Genomic DNA, 16,898 nt, shown 5'->3' with positions numbered 1-16,898 from the left:
GTCTACCACATGGGAGATCCATGGTTCAAACCCTGGGCCTCCTTGGCCTGTGTGGAGCTGGCCCATGTGCAGTGTTGATATGTGCAAGGAGTGCCGTGCCATGCAGGGGTGTCCCCGCATAGGGGAACCCCACGTGCAAGGAGTGCGCCCCGTAAGGAGAGCCGCCCAGCACGAAAGAAAGTTCAGCCTGCCCAGGAATGGTGCCACATACACGGAGAGCTGACACAAGATGATGCAACAACAACAACAAAAAGAAACACAGATTCCTGTGCCGCTGACAACAACAGAAGCGGACAAAGAAGACCACACAGCAAATGGACACTGAGAACAGATAACAGGGGCGGGGGGGGGGGAGACATTTTTTAAAAAAGATTAATTAGACCAGGATCCTATTCGCAACAGCCTCCCAGGCTAAGGAGGAGACACCAGTACACAATTAGCCATGATATGGGTAGAATGAAATAAATATCTAGTGCTCTAGGAGAGCAGAGAAAGAAGCAACTAATTTCAAGTTCATAGGGAGATTGGATAAGGGTTCACTGGAAAAGATGGGATTTGACCTGGGCCTTGTAGAGTAAGTAGGAAACAGATCAAAACTAAAATGAGATACCACCTCACACCCTCTAGGATGGCTATTATTTAAAAAATCAGAAACTTAAGTGTTGGTGGGAGGTGTGGAGAAACAGGAACCTTCAGACATTATTGGTAGGAATGTAAATGGTACAGCCACTGTGGATGACAGTCTGGCAGTTCCTCAAAAATTAAACATCGAACTACCATAATGATTTGGCAATCCCACTTCTAGGTATATTCTCCAAAGACTTGAAAGCAGGGACTCAGAGAGATATTTGTACACCAGTTTTCATAGCAGCATTCTTTAAAACAGCCAAAAAGTGGAAGCCACCCAAATGTCTATCAGCAGATGAATGGATGAACAAAATGTGATATAGACATAGAGTGGAGTATTATTCAGCCGTAAAAATGAATGATATATGCCACTTCATGGATGGACCTTGATTTCTTGAACTTGATAACCACATTTAAGGTGGTTATGTGGGTGAATATCCCTGTTCTTAGGGAATGGACATGGAAGTATTATGTGTTCAAGGAGCATGATGTATACCACCTTCTCTCTAGTGTTCAGAGAATAAATAGTTAAATAGGTGGATAGGTAGAATGCTATAGCAAAGGTAGCAAAATGTTCAAATGAGGATCTGGGTATCTGGGGGGTGGGTGGTATGTTAGAGTTTTGGTTTTCTGTTATTTTTGCAACAGTCATAAGGTTGACATTATTTCAGAATAAAATGTTTTCTAAAAAATAAGTAAGTCCTGAGAGCCCAACATGCAAAGGCATAGGAATAGGAAAGTGCAAGGCTAAGGTTTTCTAACCAGGGAATGACAGGATCAGATCATTTCCTTTAAGTAGAAGATCCCAAGAACAATCTGAAGGATGAGGGAGGAGGTGGTGCAGAGGCAGGTCTAAGGGCTGGGAGACCAGTGTGGAAGGAGTGTGGCAAAGAGATTCTGTGGGCCTCAGTGGGGAGTGTGGATCTATGGAAGGGGAAGAGAAGATAGATTGAAAATAAATTTCAGGTAATTTGAAGGTCAAGATTAGAGGATTTGATGAATGATTAGAAGTGGAAGTTTGGGAGAGAGAAGAATTGAGGAATGACTCCCAAGTTTGTAGCCTTGATGATTGGGAGAGTGATGCTGTCTTTAACCAAGATGGATTAACAAAGAGGCAGGTTTTGTTCTGTGTTGTTTTGTGTGAGTAGGAGTGGAGTGGGGGAGGTTGATAATAAATTCAGGTTTTGATCATGTTGGGTTCAAGACTCCATCAAGACCCCATGTGGTAGGCCATGCAACATGATATAACAACAACAACAAAAATACCCAGTCCTGGATTTCTACCCGCTCTGCCACTAAAATTGGGCAACCTACGTTTCTAAGCCTCACCTAAAAATATGGGTTTATATTCTGCCCTACCTTTCTCACAGAATTGTTGAGAAGGTCAAGTGAGAAAATGGATGCTAAAGAACAATATTAATGCTAGATGTTACCACATACTCTACACAGTTGGAAAGCAGGTGAGGCTTGGAAGAGAGATGAGGTGAGACCATTTAGAAATCATCTGCAAAAACCTCCTATCTGAAGCTTTGGAAGTGGACAAGATCACTCAGGGGAAAGACAGAGAGAGGAAAAAGAGAGGATCAGCAAAAAATGGTGCCTTGGAGAATGTTTCCTGTTAACCAGAGAAAGGAACTGAGGAGACACCAGAGAGAAAGGAGGAGACCCAAATCTGCCAGATACCAAAGGCGTAACCACTTGGTGAAAAGCTGTCCTCATAGGCCAGGCCAAGATGAAGTATTCAATTTGCCTTCTGCTCCCATCCTCGACAGGGCCCAATGCCATCTGGCTCTCATACTCCCTTCCCTATTGGAACAAGGGAGGATCTGATGTCATTCATTCAAGCAGATTTCTAGCAGATTTCTAGTCTATGTCATGCTAGTCACTTGGGATGCCAAGATGACTTGAGTCTGCTCTTGAGAAGTCCCTAGTCTGATAGGGAAGGGCCTGTGCTGGGACTAGAGTATGGCTAATCAAGGCACAACATATCCTGAAACCCTTCCTAAGGCAGCATACATACAGTGGTTAATTTAGTATAGGGAAACAGGGGAAACGGACTTTGGCCCAGTGGTTAGGGCGTCCGTCTACCATATGGGAGGTCCGCGGTTCAAACCCCGGGCCTCCTTGACCCGTGTGGAGCTGGCCATGCGCAGTGCTGATGCGCGCAAGGAGTGCCGTGCCACGCAAGGGTGTCCCCCGCGTGGGGGAGCCCCACGCGCAAGGAGTGCGCCCGTGAGGAGAGCCGCCCAGCGTGAAAAGAAAGAGCAGCCTGCCCAGGAATGGCGCCGCCCACACTTCCCGTGCGGCTGACGACAACAGAAGCGGACAAAGAAACAAGACGCAGCAAATAGACACCAAGAACAGACAACCAGGGGAGGGGGGGGGAATTAAATAAATAAATAAATCTTTAAAAAAAAAAAAAAAAAAAAAAAAAAAAGTATAGGGAAACAGCCCTGATTTTGGATTGGAATAGGCCTGTGTTTTAATTTGAGCTCTGCAGGGTTTATTTATATAAAATTAAATATATTGAAATATATCATTCATACATGAACATACATAAACAATAAGTGTATAGTAAAAGTTGTGAACTTAACAAAACAAACAGGCATAACATCATACAGGGCTTCCATAAATCACCCCACCACCACCTTGCTTGAGCTCTGCAGTTTTAAGCTGTACAAACTTTGGACCTATCACAGCCTCTCTGAGCTCATCTGCAAATATGAAGATAATAATAGCAACTTGCTGTTATTGAGAGCATGTATGTAAGTGCCTAATTTGGCACCGTAGCTGACACAAGCTGGGTGCACAATAAACCAGAATCTCCTTTCACCTGCCTGAGTTATTTCTGGGTCTGGTAATAAAGTTTCAGACTATATTATGATCAGCACCCATCCTTTTCCTTAAAATTACATTCTGGATGTGGCTCAGATAGTTGAGTGCCTGCCTTACACATGGGAGGTCCTGGGTTCATTTCCAGGTGCCTCCTAAAGAAGACAAGCAACAAGCAGACATCGAACAAAAACAATGAACAAAAACAACAAGCAGACAATGAGCAAGACAATGAACAGACATTAAGCAGGAAGTGGATGTGGCTCAGGCAATTGAGCACCTGCCTCCCATATGGGAGATTCTGGGTTCAGTTGGCAGTACCTCCTAAAGAAACAACAAAAAACAGACAACAAGCAAAAGCAATGAGCAAACAGATAAGGGAGTCATCTCGGGGAGGGGGAGGGAAAAAATAAAATAATTTTAAAAATAACATTCAGAATGAAGATACTCCTCTGGCAGCCAGCCTCCCACATGTTCACAAGTGTGGTCATATGTAGAACCTCATATGGAGACAAACATACAGACACTTCCTCAAGCACACACAAAGCTTTTGACAGTCAAGAGAGCATGTTAATTAGGTGAGTCAAAGAGTTCAGCTCAGAGTTTGGGAGGGTTGGTGAAGAGCTGGGGGAATGGCAAAGCTAGAAAGATGAAATAGCACCCACGCCTATGGCCCTTACTCTAGCCTGAAGTCCACTGTCAAATCACTCTGCTCTTCTACCATTCACTGTAAATCTGAATATACCTACTTGTTCACGTCCCCCTGTCCTGGATCTCCTCAAGATTTCTACAAGTCTATCTATAATTATGAGTGCAGAATTGCCTTTTGGTCTAGTAGGGGCCTAACTTCGAAGACAGATATGTTCCTGCAGGTGAGAGTTGAGAGCCCAAATTCCCACACAAACTTCTGTGCGGGGTTGACAAGACCCTTCACTGACTGGACCCCAACCTACTTTTCCAGTCTCACCTCCTACTCTAACCACCCCACTCTCAAATATTTGCATTCACCGTTCTGATCACACCAAACACACTCTACACTTTCATGACTCTGAACCTTTGTATTCTCTTCCTGATTGCCTTTAATTCAACAAGCCACACAGCATCTGCTGTGTGTTAAGCTCATGCAAGTAATGACCACACAGTGTGATAAGTGCTTCAACAGACATACCCTACGAGGTACTATGGGTTCCAGATGGAGGGGAAGACACTTTCTCTCTGAGGGACTTGGTTAGGGAGTGAGAGAAGAGAGTTGAAAGCGTCACGTAGGAAATGGCATTTGAGCTGCATCCTGAAAGATCAGGAATTTGGCAAAGAAGGGGAAGGAAACCTCCAAATTATCTTTGGCTCCCCCCCTTTTTCCCACAGTCAGACTTCAAGTCCTATTATAGATACTACATCCAAAGTGTCTCATATCTCTCTCCTCTTCTGATTCTATCTGCCACTGTCCTAGTCTAACAGGCCCCACTTGGGCGATTGCAATAGCTCCCTAACAGTCATTCTGCCTCTAGTCTTTCCAATCCCCAATAAGTTCTCTGTGCAGCTGCCAGAGTGAGCTTCCAAACACACAAATCTGAAGGTGTCACTCCCCTGCTCAAAACCCTTAATGGTTAACCTACCTATAGGACAGGCTGAACCCCTTTTAGCAACAGATGAGGCCCATCACACGCTGGTCAGTTTTTCTTTCCTATCTTGTCCCTAAGTCATTCCATGTCTCCAACCCTGCAATTCTAGCCACAGCAGATTATTTGCTTGGTTCTGAAGACATGCCATCCCCTTTCATACACCTGTGTATCTTTTGCCTGCCTTATTCCCCCTCCCTAGAACACCTCAATTTTTTTCACCACTTGACCCTGCAGGTTTAGCCTGGCCTAGTCCAGGCATCAAAGGGAGCCAAGTTTGGTAGGATTTGATAGTCCTTTCTCTCTCACAGGTCCGGTCAGATCTGGCATTTAAATGTTGCGGAATCAGTAAATGGATCAAACATTCTCCTCTAGCCCTAATTGTGTGTGCCCTGGCTGTCTGATTAGATATCTGAATCAGTTTGTGGTTGCCATGCCAGTTCTCTATGGATACTGCAGCCTGCTCTGAAATCCCAAGTCAGCTGGCTGAGGCCTTGACTACTTTCTTAGTTCAGCCACCCCTTTTCATACAGAAGCTGGCCCTGTCCCTTTACCCCTGGTATCTCTGCACATAGATGTCCCTAAAAAGCTAGAGATGTCCCTAAAAGCACTGACCCCACAAGAGATAGCGTGCTAGAATACTAGGCCTTTTCTGCCCCCCTCCCCAGTTGGACCCCTGGAATATTGACCCTTAAATGTGTCATGTTCGAATTTGCAACATCACTCAAACTTTGCTGTTTAGATACTGTCTGCTTCCTGGAGGGAGCTACCCCTATTGCTAGTTCTTTCCACTAGCTTCAGCCTTGCTGAAACATCTTCCCTCCTTTCTGGCTCATCCAGAGTTCCCAGTATGCCTTAAGGCCATGGTCTGAGTGCTTATGATACTATCTTACTTTAATTTACAGTTTATATACAGAATTTTTTTATTAGAGAAGTTATAGGCTTATAGAACAGTTGTACAGAAAACCCAGAGTGCCCATCTCCCATTCTATTATTAACACCTTGCATCAGTACGGTACATTTGTTATAATTCATGAAAGAATATTTCTATAATTGTCCTATTCATTGTAGTCCTATAAACAGCATTTTTTTTTTTGAAGTACCAGGGCCCAGGATTGAACCCCAAACCTCATATGTGGGAAGACAGCACTCAACCACTGAGCCACATTGGTTCCCTCGAGTTGTTTGTTTGTTTTTTCACTTGTTTGCTTGTTGTTTGTTTTTGTTTTTTTAGGAGGCACCAGGAACTGAACCCTGGACCTCCCATGTGGGAAGCAGGTGCGCAACCACTCAAGCCACTACTGCTCCCCTATAAACAGCTTTTTAAAAAAAATTTATTTCTCTCCTCTTCCCCCTTTCCACCCATTGTCTGCTCTCTGTGTCCATTCACTGTGTGTTCTGTGTCCGCTTGCATTCTGCTCAGCAGCACTGGGAATCTGTGTCTCTTTTTTGTTGCGTCATCTTGCTGCCTCAACTCTATGTGTGTGTGGTGCCACTCCTGGGCAGGCTACGCTTTTTATTTTCACACGGGGCGTGGGGCTCCCCTACACGGGGGACACTCCCACATGGCAAGGCACTCCTTGCACGTATCAGCACTGCACATGGGCCAGCTCACCACATACATAGGTCAGGAGGCCCTGGATTTGAACCTGGACCTCCTATGTGGTAGGCAGACGCTCTGTCAGTTAAGCCAAATCTGCTTCCCTATAAACAGCTTTTGGACACATCTTGTTTCAGTCTCACAAAAGCCCTTTGAAAGAGGTAGGGAGGGTATTAACAACTCTATGCCACAGATGAGGAAATGGAGACTTGGAGAGGGTAAGTAAAATGTGTTTAAGGGGATACAGCTAATAAATGAAGAACCAGGTTTCCTTATTCCAACACACTCCTCATTACCCCAGGATCTATCATGTTATCTACTACGTGGCAGGTTTAAAACCCCACTTGCCTCCTTGTTTGTCCTTTGCACTCTTGTGGCAGAGGCTCAAATGAAAATGCAAGTTCTGGGGTTAGCCTGACTCTCCTACCTCCCTGAGTCACAGGACACAAGAGTCACGTGTTCCCCATTTGGCTGTAACACCCAGCCTGAGGAGCTTTATTGTGCCACCACTGCCCCCTGGGGAGGAAAGCCTTGATCTGGAGTTGGAGTCTTTTTCCAATAAGGACTGGTAGCATTTCTTTGAGGAGAAACCACATTTCTAAAAAGATGAAAGGTTTAGCATTTTTCAATGTGGAGAGGGCATGAAGGTCCCTCCTGGACCAGGATGAAATTTAAAAAATAAAACCTTTCTCTTGGTGGCTTCATTTTTTTTAAAGATTTATTTATTTATTGCCCCCCCCCCAGCCCTGGTTGTCTGTTCTGTGTGTCTATTTGCGTCTTCTTCGTCTGCTTCTGTTGTTGTTAGCGGCACAGGAATCTGTGTTTCTTTTTGTTGTGTCATCTTGTGTCAGCTCTTCGTGTGTGCAGCGCCATTCCTGGGCAGGCTGCACTTTCTTTTGCCCTGGGTGGCTCTCCTTACGGGGCGCACTCCTTGTGCGTGGGGCTCCCCTAGGCGGGGGACACCCCTGAGTGGCAGGGCACTCCTTGTGTGCATCAGCACTGCGCATGGGCCAGCTCCACACGGGTCAAGGAGGCCCGGGGTTTGAACCGCGGACCTCCCATATGGTAGGCGGACATCCTAACCACTGGGCCAAGTCCACCGCCACTTGGTGGCTTTTTTAACTGAGGTCAAGATGCTCTGCATTTGTTGTGTTGTGTTGTGTTGTGTTGTAGTTGTGGGTGGAGGGGATAGATTTCAATAGGTAAAGGAACCTTTCCTACCATGAGGGGAGTGCGGACTTCTCCTCTGACAGGGCATGATGTCAGTTTCTAAGGAGAAAGGAAATCTCTTGCAGGAAAGGAATATTTCTCTTTTTGAGGGGCGAGGGTTTCTCTCTCTTCTTTCTTTTGGAAAAGAGAAACTTGCTTGAATGAGGAAACCTTCGTTGCTTTCTCTCTGAAGGGGAAATAAACTGTTTTGAAAGGAAGAACAATTCTGATGAGATTTTGTGCCTGATCCTCTCTTCCTTTCTTATGTATTTTCTGCAAGGAGTCAGTGTATCCTGAGAGGGGGTGGCAAATAATTGTTTCTGGTTGGGAGGTAGGGAAGTTGAGGAGGGAGACTTGCCATGGGGGAAACTTTTACTATGAGGGGCCATTCGTTAGGGCAGTAAATCTGAGACGGGGAGACCCCTGTGAGGCTAGGAAGTCTTTCAGAAACCCCAGCAGCACAGAGTGTTAAAGTAAGCTTCGAGATATGTTGGGCCAGCCCCTTTTTGCTCACAAGGAAACTGAGACTTGGGGAGGGGAATGCCTTGACAGTAAGTTAGAGAACTAGGACTTGAACCCAGCTTTGTCAACTGAGACTGGGACTTTTCCCACCACAGCTAACAAGGGGAGGGGAGGCTACCTCCTGCTTTGAAGAATGATGCCGGTGAGGAAACTGCTTCTGTGAAATTTTTGGCCTGTGGTAGAGGCATCTCTGGGAGGGTGGGGGGCATTGATTCCTAAGGGAAAGAAATTGGTGTCCAGAGAAAAGGGTTGATCTCAAGACATCAATTCACAGGGAATTCTGAGTCTTGAGTCTTGAGGGAGTAAAGGAGACTCCGCTAGGAGTGTGGGTGAGGGAGCCCTTGCCAAGGTGCTGAGGGAGTGGAAGGATGTGTGCCAGTCTCAAGAAATTTCTCTCCCACTTCCTGTCTCTCCAGAGGGAGTTGTCGTTTTCATCTTTGTTAAAAGCAGAGGAGGGAGGTATATGAATTATAGCTCAATAAAGCTGCTTTGTTTTGTTTTGTTTTCATGTAAAAACAAAAACAGAGAAAAGAATGGCTCAGGGTCTGGCTTTGCCAGGCCAGGAGAGCAGTGGCCTCTTGTTCTGCAGCTTCAGCTACTTGACTCACTATTTCCTTTGCCCTGCTCCTTTCTCGATCCACAAAAAGCCAAGGCCAACTCATCCAGGGGGGGATGTCAGAGGTTGCAGAAGAAAGAACTTGACAAACACACAAGCCACCTCCTCATTTACTGCAAAAGTCTGTTTAATGTGTAACATTTTAGGCAGAGAGAAACCTTGGGGACTAGAGGCAAAGACAGCCCTGACCAACCCCCACTCAAACTTATCTGCCTGTTTCTCCCTCCTTAACTCCCCTACCTTAGACATGCCCTCCTTTTGCCTGTGGCCTGAGAGAGCTACTATGCTCTCCTTGTCTTCTTCTTGCTACCTTCCCTTCTCCACCCACATGTCCACAGCACCCCTCCCTCCCTTCCACCTGCCCACATCCCTCCCCACTGGTGTGACTCCAGAAATCGAGTATCTGACAGCACAGGGTTAAGCTTAGTTTCATGATCAGAGATGCTGTCAGGGCTATCCCACTTCTCATCCCCAGTAGTCTCAGGAAGAGGGAGAGGGAAGAGTGAGAGCTGTGTCCACCTCCAATAACCTTTAGCAACTTCAACAACCTTGAGGTGGCTTCCTGAGCCCCACCCCTCCTGCCCCTCCGATAGAAGACCCCTGGAAGAAGAGGAGAAGGGAAGGAGGGAAGATTTTGATGGAGCCAGCCATCCCTAGCAGGTAGAGAGAGGCCCAGGCACCTGCAGGGGAGAAGGAAGGGGAAGCCCAGGGCAGGATGGGGTGGGATGAGAGGTTGTCTGGCGGGTGGCATCAGCAGGCCGAGCAGCGGTCACTCTTCTCAGCCAGCCCAGCCCCAGTGCCCGGGCTGCGGCGCAGTATGTCTTTCAGGGAGCCATCCTGCTCACTCAGCAGCTTGTTGATCTCATTCTGCTTGTATTCGGGGGAAAGGCGGTGGCCGAAGCCCGAGCCCTTGCGGGAGGGTGGATTGGAGCGGCGCTGGGCCCGGCGGGCGCAGGCACGTATGATGAGGTACACCACCTCGGCCACGTTGAGGATGATGCAGATGCCAGAGGCGGCTAGCATGAAGACGGTGAAAACGGTTTTCTCAGTGGGCCGGGACACAAAGCAATCCACTGTATTGGGGCAGGGGTAGGCCTCACACTTGACCAGCCGCACCATGGTGTAGCCAGGGTAGAGGAGATAAAAGACGTACATGAAGACGGCCTCGAAAAGCAGCCGGAACACCACGCTGATGACGTAGGTCCACCACAGTGTGCCTGAGATGTGGACCTTGTGTCTCTTCACCTCCTCCAGGTGCAGGGGGTCCCCATGTCCCTCGAGCCTCAGCATTTTCTTCTCAAGGTGCTGCTGGTGTGCCACGTGCATGGCCACGAGGAGAGCTGGGGTGGAGACCAAGATAAGCTGCAAGGACCACAGGCGCACATGGGAAATGGGGAAGAAGTGGTCGTAGCAGACGCTGTTGCAGCCGGGCTGGAGGGTGTTGCAGATGAAGGAGGACTTCTCATCACCCCACACGCTCTCAGCAGCCACCACCAGCACCATGATTCTGAAGATGAAGATGACTGAGAGCCACACTCGGCCAATGGCAGTAGAATGCCGGTTCACGCCACTGAGCAACGTGTACAAACCCGTCCAATTCATCCTGCCTCATTCACACCTGCAAAACACGAGCAGCAAAGCAAACTGTCAAAGAGCCGGGGCAGAAAGCAGGGCCCCCGTAATAGAGCCATAGCTTTCCTCATCAGCCCATCTACCTTACCTGCCTTCTCCTCCTCCTCACTCACTTGAGGGGGCGAATGTTTCAGAGTTCCAAGCACCCCCTGAGCCCCATCCCCCTTCTTCACTTTCCTCCAACATTCTTTCCTCTCTTTCCAGGTTCAGATTGTTCTCCCATGAGCCAGTCCCGCCCGCTCCCCCATCCCTCAGCTCCTTACTTAGCTTCCGGCCTGGGGCAACCCAACAAAGCTCTGTTACCTTGGGGAGCGCCTATCCCTGAGGCCACCCAGACAGATCCCCTATGGTCTCATGTCTGAGCAGGGGGAGTGGTCCCTGGGTCTGCGCCTGCGTCCCAATTCATCACCGCCCGGTGCTGGGGAGTCATATGCTGCTTTATACCCAGTGTCTGCACAATGGGACCTTTGTGGGGCTCTGAACAACGCCCTTTAGAATTCAGATCAAACGCCCTGACTTCCGCCCACCCTACACACAGAGCACTTGTGTCCCAGCGCCGGACACCCAGCCTGCACCCACCTGTTCTGTGCCCGCCCGGTCCATCGCCGCACCCACCCCACAGCCCCGTCAGAAGAATGGCCACTGGGGTGGGGGCAGGAGACATGGAACAAAGACAGGTATACGGAATAGGGGACCCCAGTGGAGCCGGATTCTCTGGGCCAAGGCCTGCCCCCAAGACCCTACCAGAAACTTAGGGTCTACAGGATTTTTCCTAGGCTCAGGTCCCCTCCAGAGTAAGGGTGAGCTAGAGGAAAGGAGGAAAGGAAAGGGAGCTCTCTAAGCATTTTCCTAGACAGACTTCTTTTAACCCAACTGGCAAGCCCCTAAAGGCTGTTCACCCATTTCCCAGACAAGGAAGTTAAAGCTCAGATAAGTAACTCACTCAAGGTTTCACAGCTAGGAAGCAATAGGGTAGGAAGAAACACAAAATGTATCTGAAGCAGAAGTCTAGGCTCTTTCCACAGTATACTCCTTATACTTCTGCAGGTGGTGTCAGCAAAAGCAAAGCCTAGCTGTTTAAAAAAAAGAAAAGGCTAATGTTACCCATAAAAGCATAAGAAGCATGGAATCTGTGAGGCACTTTCCCACTCCAGAGTCGTGAAGCAAACCCCAACCATCCCTTCCTGAACTTCAGGAAAGGGAACCCAGCCAGGAGGTGGTCAGGTGGGTACCTGGTAAGGACCAGGTAGTAGGAGAAAGCTAAGGGTGGCTAAGCAAATAGGTCAGGAGATGGAACAGATAAGAGTCACAGCCTTGGATTTGAATCCCAGTTCTTTACTTATACGACCTCAGGCTAGTTACTGAACTTTGCTGAGCGCCTGCTCACTCATCTGCAAATGGAGTTAATACCCAGGGTTGTTGGGAGGCTCACTGAGGCAACTGGCAAAAGTTCTTACTTTTCTCCAAAAGTTCTCCACTTTCATTGTCAGAGATGGGAATGGGGGATTAGAACCCTCCGAGGAAGAGAAAACAGTGTTGCTTTGGGGGACTAATCGATCTGCCAAACCTAAGAGCCCTCTTTTTTTTTCTTCTTCCCGGACACTCTTGTTAACTTAGTGTCTGCCTGAGATAGAACAGACTGTTCTGTTCTTGCCCTGCCCCCAATGTCAAGTGCATACTATAACCTGCTTTTGTGAGCTTGCCAGTTGCTCTAAGGAAGACACCCCTTACCCTGTCCCTTAGGCAGGCGAAGAAGACTTCCCCCTACCTCCCACCACTTTTGCCATTAAATTCCAAGAAGATGGTGCTAGAAGCAGGGAGCTGGGATGTGAAGGAGCTGGTGCAGGCCTTTCCACCCCCATCAATGCTCCACAGCAGAGGCAGTGGTTGCGGCTGAAGCCTTAGATCCATTTCTGGATGGTCCTCTCTGTTGGAGAGGGGAGGGAGGTAGGGTATATCAGCGACTGAAAAAGGTTGGGGAATGGGATGAGAGAAGCTGGGAGAAGAAGGGACAGTCCATAAGATATAGGTTACCTCTCTGGAAAAGGTGTCTTCATTTTGCTTTTCAAAAAAATGAAAAGAAAAGTAAAGCCTTACTGTGTTTATGCCAGGTGCCCAAGCTTGTGTGGGGAAGAAGGGACGCTGTGCCCTTTCTCCTAAACCTGGGATTCTGAAGGCAGAACTGCCGCAGGAGGTACCACATTTAGCTCTCTAGTAGGGCTTCTTCTGGTTGGTCAAGGAGGATTACTCATAATAACCATTGACTGAGCACCTGTTGGGCCATACCTTGCCCATGTGCCATCTCATTGAATCCCCAGAACCACCCTGTGAGACTGGCGTCATTTTAATCCTAATTTCACAAGTGAAGTAACTGAGGCAGAGAAAGGTGAAGGGACTTGCCTGAGGGTCACGCAACTAATAAGTGACAGAGCTGGGATTTGAGCCAGGCCAAGCTGATTCCAGAGCCCATACTCTTTCCTGTAAGCTCTACTGCCTTGGCTAGGATTAGAACCTTTTTTTTTCCATGGTGATTTTAGTCTCCCCTCACTTCCTGCCCTGCCTTCCCTGTTCTGTTTTACCCTTCCCTCCCTCTCTCTGGCTGCTCACTCGAACTCCAAAGCAAACCCCAGCTGTTCTCTTCTCTCCTCCTCTTCAGGGGTGCCCCAGAGTCTGCCTGGCCACCTGAGTTCCTAGGTTCTTGTTGCTCTTCACCTCTCCTGGTCTCCAGGCCTCTGGGACATAGCCGGTACCTCCCTTCAGGGCTCATAAAGACCCCTGTGTGGGCACTGGAACCTCGAAGGGGAGCCAATGGCTAGGTCACCATCAATACCTCAAGGGTTTCATTCAACAAACCGACAACCAGAAACATCCAGGGGAGTGACCTGATTTTGAAATCCAAACCGTTTTAGCAACTTTGGGTTAAAGTCCAGGTACTGATATGCTCTCTGTTACTCCAGGCAAGTTTTTGCTCTCATGTTTAGTAGGCCCTCTCTGGCCATGACAAACTTGGGCCCTGTCCTCAGATTCGGATTTGCCCCAGCCCTCGAGCATGGTTCAAAATCAAGGGATTGTACTTAGTCCTCATGACAGTCCTATATACTATCCCCATTTTTCAGACAAGGAAATTGAGGCCCTGAGAGATTAAGTTATTTGCCTCAATAGCAGTTGCACTGCTGCTAAGTGGAAGTGTCAAGTTTCAAATTTATTTTCCTCTGACTCCCAAAGCCTTTGTACAAAGCATTGCCTTTGGTGGCTTCTCTGCCTTTGGGCGACTAGGCCCACAACTCCAAAGCTTATACTTTTTCCTGTGTGTGAGCACCCACGTACACACACATTCATCAAGTCTCAGTTTCTCTCTCTCTCTCTCTTTCTCTTTCTCTCTCTCTACCTCCCCCCCCCCCCACTATGTTTCCCCTGTTCCCCTGTCCTTTCCCACTGTGGGAAAATCCTTGTGATTTGGGGGGTTTTGGGAAAGGGGCCTGGCTAGGCTGGCTGAGTTTGCTTTCAGCCTCAGACTCCACACACCCTCCCCCATTTTACAGGCAGCCCTGGACTCTCTCTCAGTGGCTTTAATCAGCACCTCTCCACAGGCCACCCATGACCCAGCCTCTGGTTGGGAAAGCACATGGCGCTGTCTTTTGAGATTTCCTTCTAAATTGGGGGCTGCCTTCATCTGTTTGGCGTGGTAAGGCCCAACTCTGTCAAGCTCTCTTCCTCTTTCTTGCTTCTCTTCTCTGTCTCCAGCCTGCAGTTCTACAGTACTCAGCCACTAGACTTATCCTCTCCTCCCCTGCTGTACGTACTCTGTGACCAGGCTTAGATCAGGACCAGTCAGTCTAGCTCCTTCTGACTTTCTCTTTCCCTTGCTCTGCCATGGTTTTTTTTCACAGAACTTCTGCTAAAGTCAGCTCCCTTACCCACTGTTTGTGAACTACACCCCCTGACTCCTCATCACTCACCTGACTTCCTGTTACTCACTACTTGGGCGTATTACAATAGCCGCTGCTTAGGGAATGCCTACTGTGTGCTAGGAGCCATATGTTCATTAACTCTCACCCCCACACCAACCCTGTGGGCCATGGGTTATTGACTCCAATTTACACATGAGGAGATGGAGGCTCCAAGAAGCCAAGTAACTTATTGCACAGCTGGGACGTCAGTGCTGGAGCTCAGGCAAAGATGCAAGTGGGCCCCTAACCAAAGCATGGGTCCCTACCCCATTGCCATACTGTGTCAGCACCTATACTTCCCTCCGGTCAAATCCTCCTGGTCTCTCTCTCCTCCTTTCCTCATTTCATTTTCTAAGTCCATGCATTCTACCATGCCATTCTCAACAGCTGGAACAACTTTCAAACAGCTGGTGGGGTCGCCTCTCCTGCAGATCTTCAAACCATCAGTTACGCCACACTCAGCTTGAGCCTGCTTGTCTCTCTCAAGAAAATGGAAATGAGTGCTCCCAAATCCTGGCCCTCTGCTGCCCTCTGAGCACACTGTATTCATCCTCCCACAACCCCCTAAGTTGGTTGTATGCCTTGTTTATCTTGCAATCAGGAAAGAAGAAAAGAGCGCCTGGCCATGCCAAACAGTTCTACCTAAACTTAACCCTGTGTTGCAGGAAATGTCTTATGGAGAAGTCATTGGCCATCCTGTGCCTAGGGGTCCTTCAAATCTTCCTGGGCACCTGGCCCTGTGGGGTTGAGGGAAATATTTGGGAAGAAAGAAGGACAGGAGAAGGAACTCGGATCCTGGAAAGGGGATGAGTTCTGGGGGCTTCAGAGAGAGGCTAAGCAGGCCTGGCACCTGGCAGGACAGGGTTCCCCCCCAGCTCAGAGGGAAGCACGGAAGGGCTCAAAGTGGCTGAACACTGAGGCCAAAAGAAGGCAGGACCCAGGTCTCTCCCCCGCCCCCATTTCTGCCTCAGCCTCCCCTCCCTCAGGCCACATCAGCCCTCCCTGGCCCAGCTCCCTCAGCCCCCAGCCTCCTCACCTCCCCGACACTGCCTCACCTGGCTGCTGCGCCCTTTCCCAGGGAATGTCTGTAGGCGTGTCTGCCCTATGCCACTAGGTACTGTCAGCCCAGCCCAGGGGAGGGACAGGGAGCCCAGGGCCGGAGCCAGATATGGCCCATAGCCCAAGAGGAACCAAACATTAACCAGCTCCACCTCCTCCCACACACAATCATTACACCAGATTGATCCCCTGAGCTTCTAATGAGTTTGGAGGGACAGATCCCATAGCCGGAGTCACTGACCTGTCCTAGAGGGAAAGAGAGGCGTCACTGTCACCCATGTGACAGTGCTCATGTTTACCCTAACCGAACAATGGAACTGAACCTGGGTTCATCAACAGGCCTTGGACTTCCTCCACCCCCTGAAGCTGGCCTCAGGTAGGTCCAATGTGTAGGCCAGCTGCAGAGAGGGATCCTGCACTCAGTGCTTAATCTAACTTTCTGTCCCCTGACATCCCTTCCAGTTCCCAATCTCTAAAACAATATGACTGTGGGGAGAAAAAGAAAGGCCACAGTCGATGCCCATGGGCACCTGGGGTCAAGGTGGTGGTGGTGGTAGCAGGGCTTCCCACTCATATAGCAGTATCAGGGTGCTCTTTGGTCCCCTGCTTATTGTCCATTTCCCTAGTGGCTTGGAGATGGGCCAGATTTATTTCTGAGCCTAGCCCAGAACCCTAAAACCACCTCAGAAATTGCCTTCCACCCTGGGGGCCCAAACAGTTGGACTGCAAAGTGTATCATGTGCAGCAAGCAAATCTTGGCAGTCATTAAGGTAAACAGAGAATGTCAACCATTAACTGAGGGATCAGTCTAGCTTCAAGGTCTCTTCAATTGAGGGCTTACCTGAAGACCCTGCTAATGCTGAGGCTTCTATGGCAGGGAAGAAATAAGCAAAGTCAGCAGAAACTGGTCCCCGGCCTTCTGCTCTTCACCCCAGCTTGAGCTCACTGCCTGAAAGAGAGCCAGAGCCTGAGCTTCCCTGGGCCCAACACGGGCATAGCGATACATCAACTTACAAGTCTTTACTGGACTCCTACTGGGTGCCTAGCCTAGGTCTTCATGCTAGGGGGGTAGGTGTAAGGGAGGGGAAACAAGAAGGAACATACCAACTGCTCTCAAGGCATGTAGCAGCTTACAGAGGAGACAAGGCCAAGACCCAAGAAATAGCCATAAAAGAGATCAGTGTCTGTTCACTTCTGTGGGTTTTAACTTTGACTGCTGAAGGAGCTCAAAA

At 48.7% G+C, this 16,898-nt stretch overlaps 1 protein-coding gene across 6 annotated transcripts; it reads right to left on the bottom strand.

Annotated features, from left to right (window-relative positions):
* Nucleotides 1–9,134: 9,134 nt before the first annotated feature.
* On the bottom strand, nt 9,135–16,615 carry GJB1 (gap junction protein beta 1). 6 transcript variants are annotated; one of them, XM_071213100.1, is made up of 3 exons: nt 16,508–16,615; nt 11,601–11,730; nt 9,135–10,643 (listed from the first exon to the last, which is right to left on the bottom strand). In XM_071213100.1, exon 3 carries the CDS (start codon nt 10,625–10,627, stop codon nt 9,776–9,778), a length of 852 nt encoding a protein of 283 aa, XP_071069201.1. In that variant the 5' UTR covers nt 10,628–10,643; nt 11,601–11,730; nt 16,508–16,615; the 3' UTR covers nt 9,135–9,775. The 6 variants fall into 6 exon arrangements, 5 of the variants coding, with proteins under 5 accessions (XP_071069201.1, XP_004480116.1, XP_071069202.1 ...); XM_004480059.3 differs by lacking the exons at nt 11,601–11,730; nt 16,508–16,615 and adding an exon at nt 15,663–15,765; XM_071213101.1 differs by lacking the exons at nt 11,601–11,730; nt 16,508–16,615 and adding an exon at nt 15,658–15,716.
* Nucleotides 16,616–16,898: the final 283 nt, after the last annotated feature.

Source organism: Dasypus novemcinctus, chromosome X (genome assembly GCF_030445035.2).
Source record: "Dasypus novemcinctus isolate mDasNov1 chromosome X, mDasNov1.1.hap2, whole genome shotgun sequence".
Lineage (NCBI taxonomy): Eukaryota > Metazoa > Chordata > Mammalia > Cingulata > Dasypodidae > Dasypus > Dasypus novemcinctus.
The sequence above is the reverse complement of the archived record's forward strand: the minus strand, read 5'-3'. Positions and strand labels throughout refer to the sequence as shown.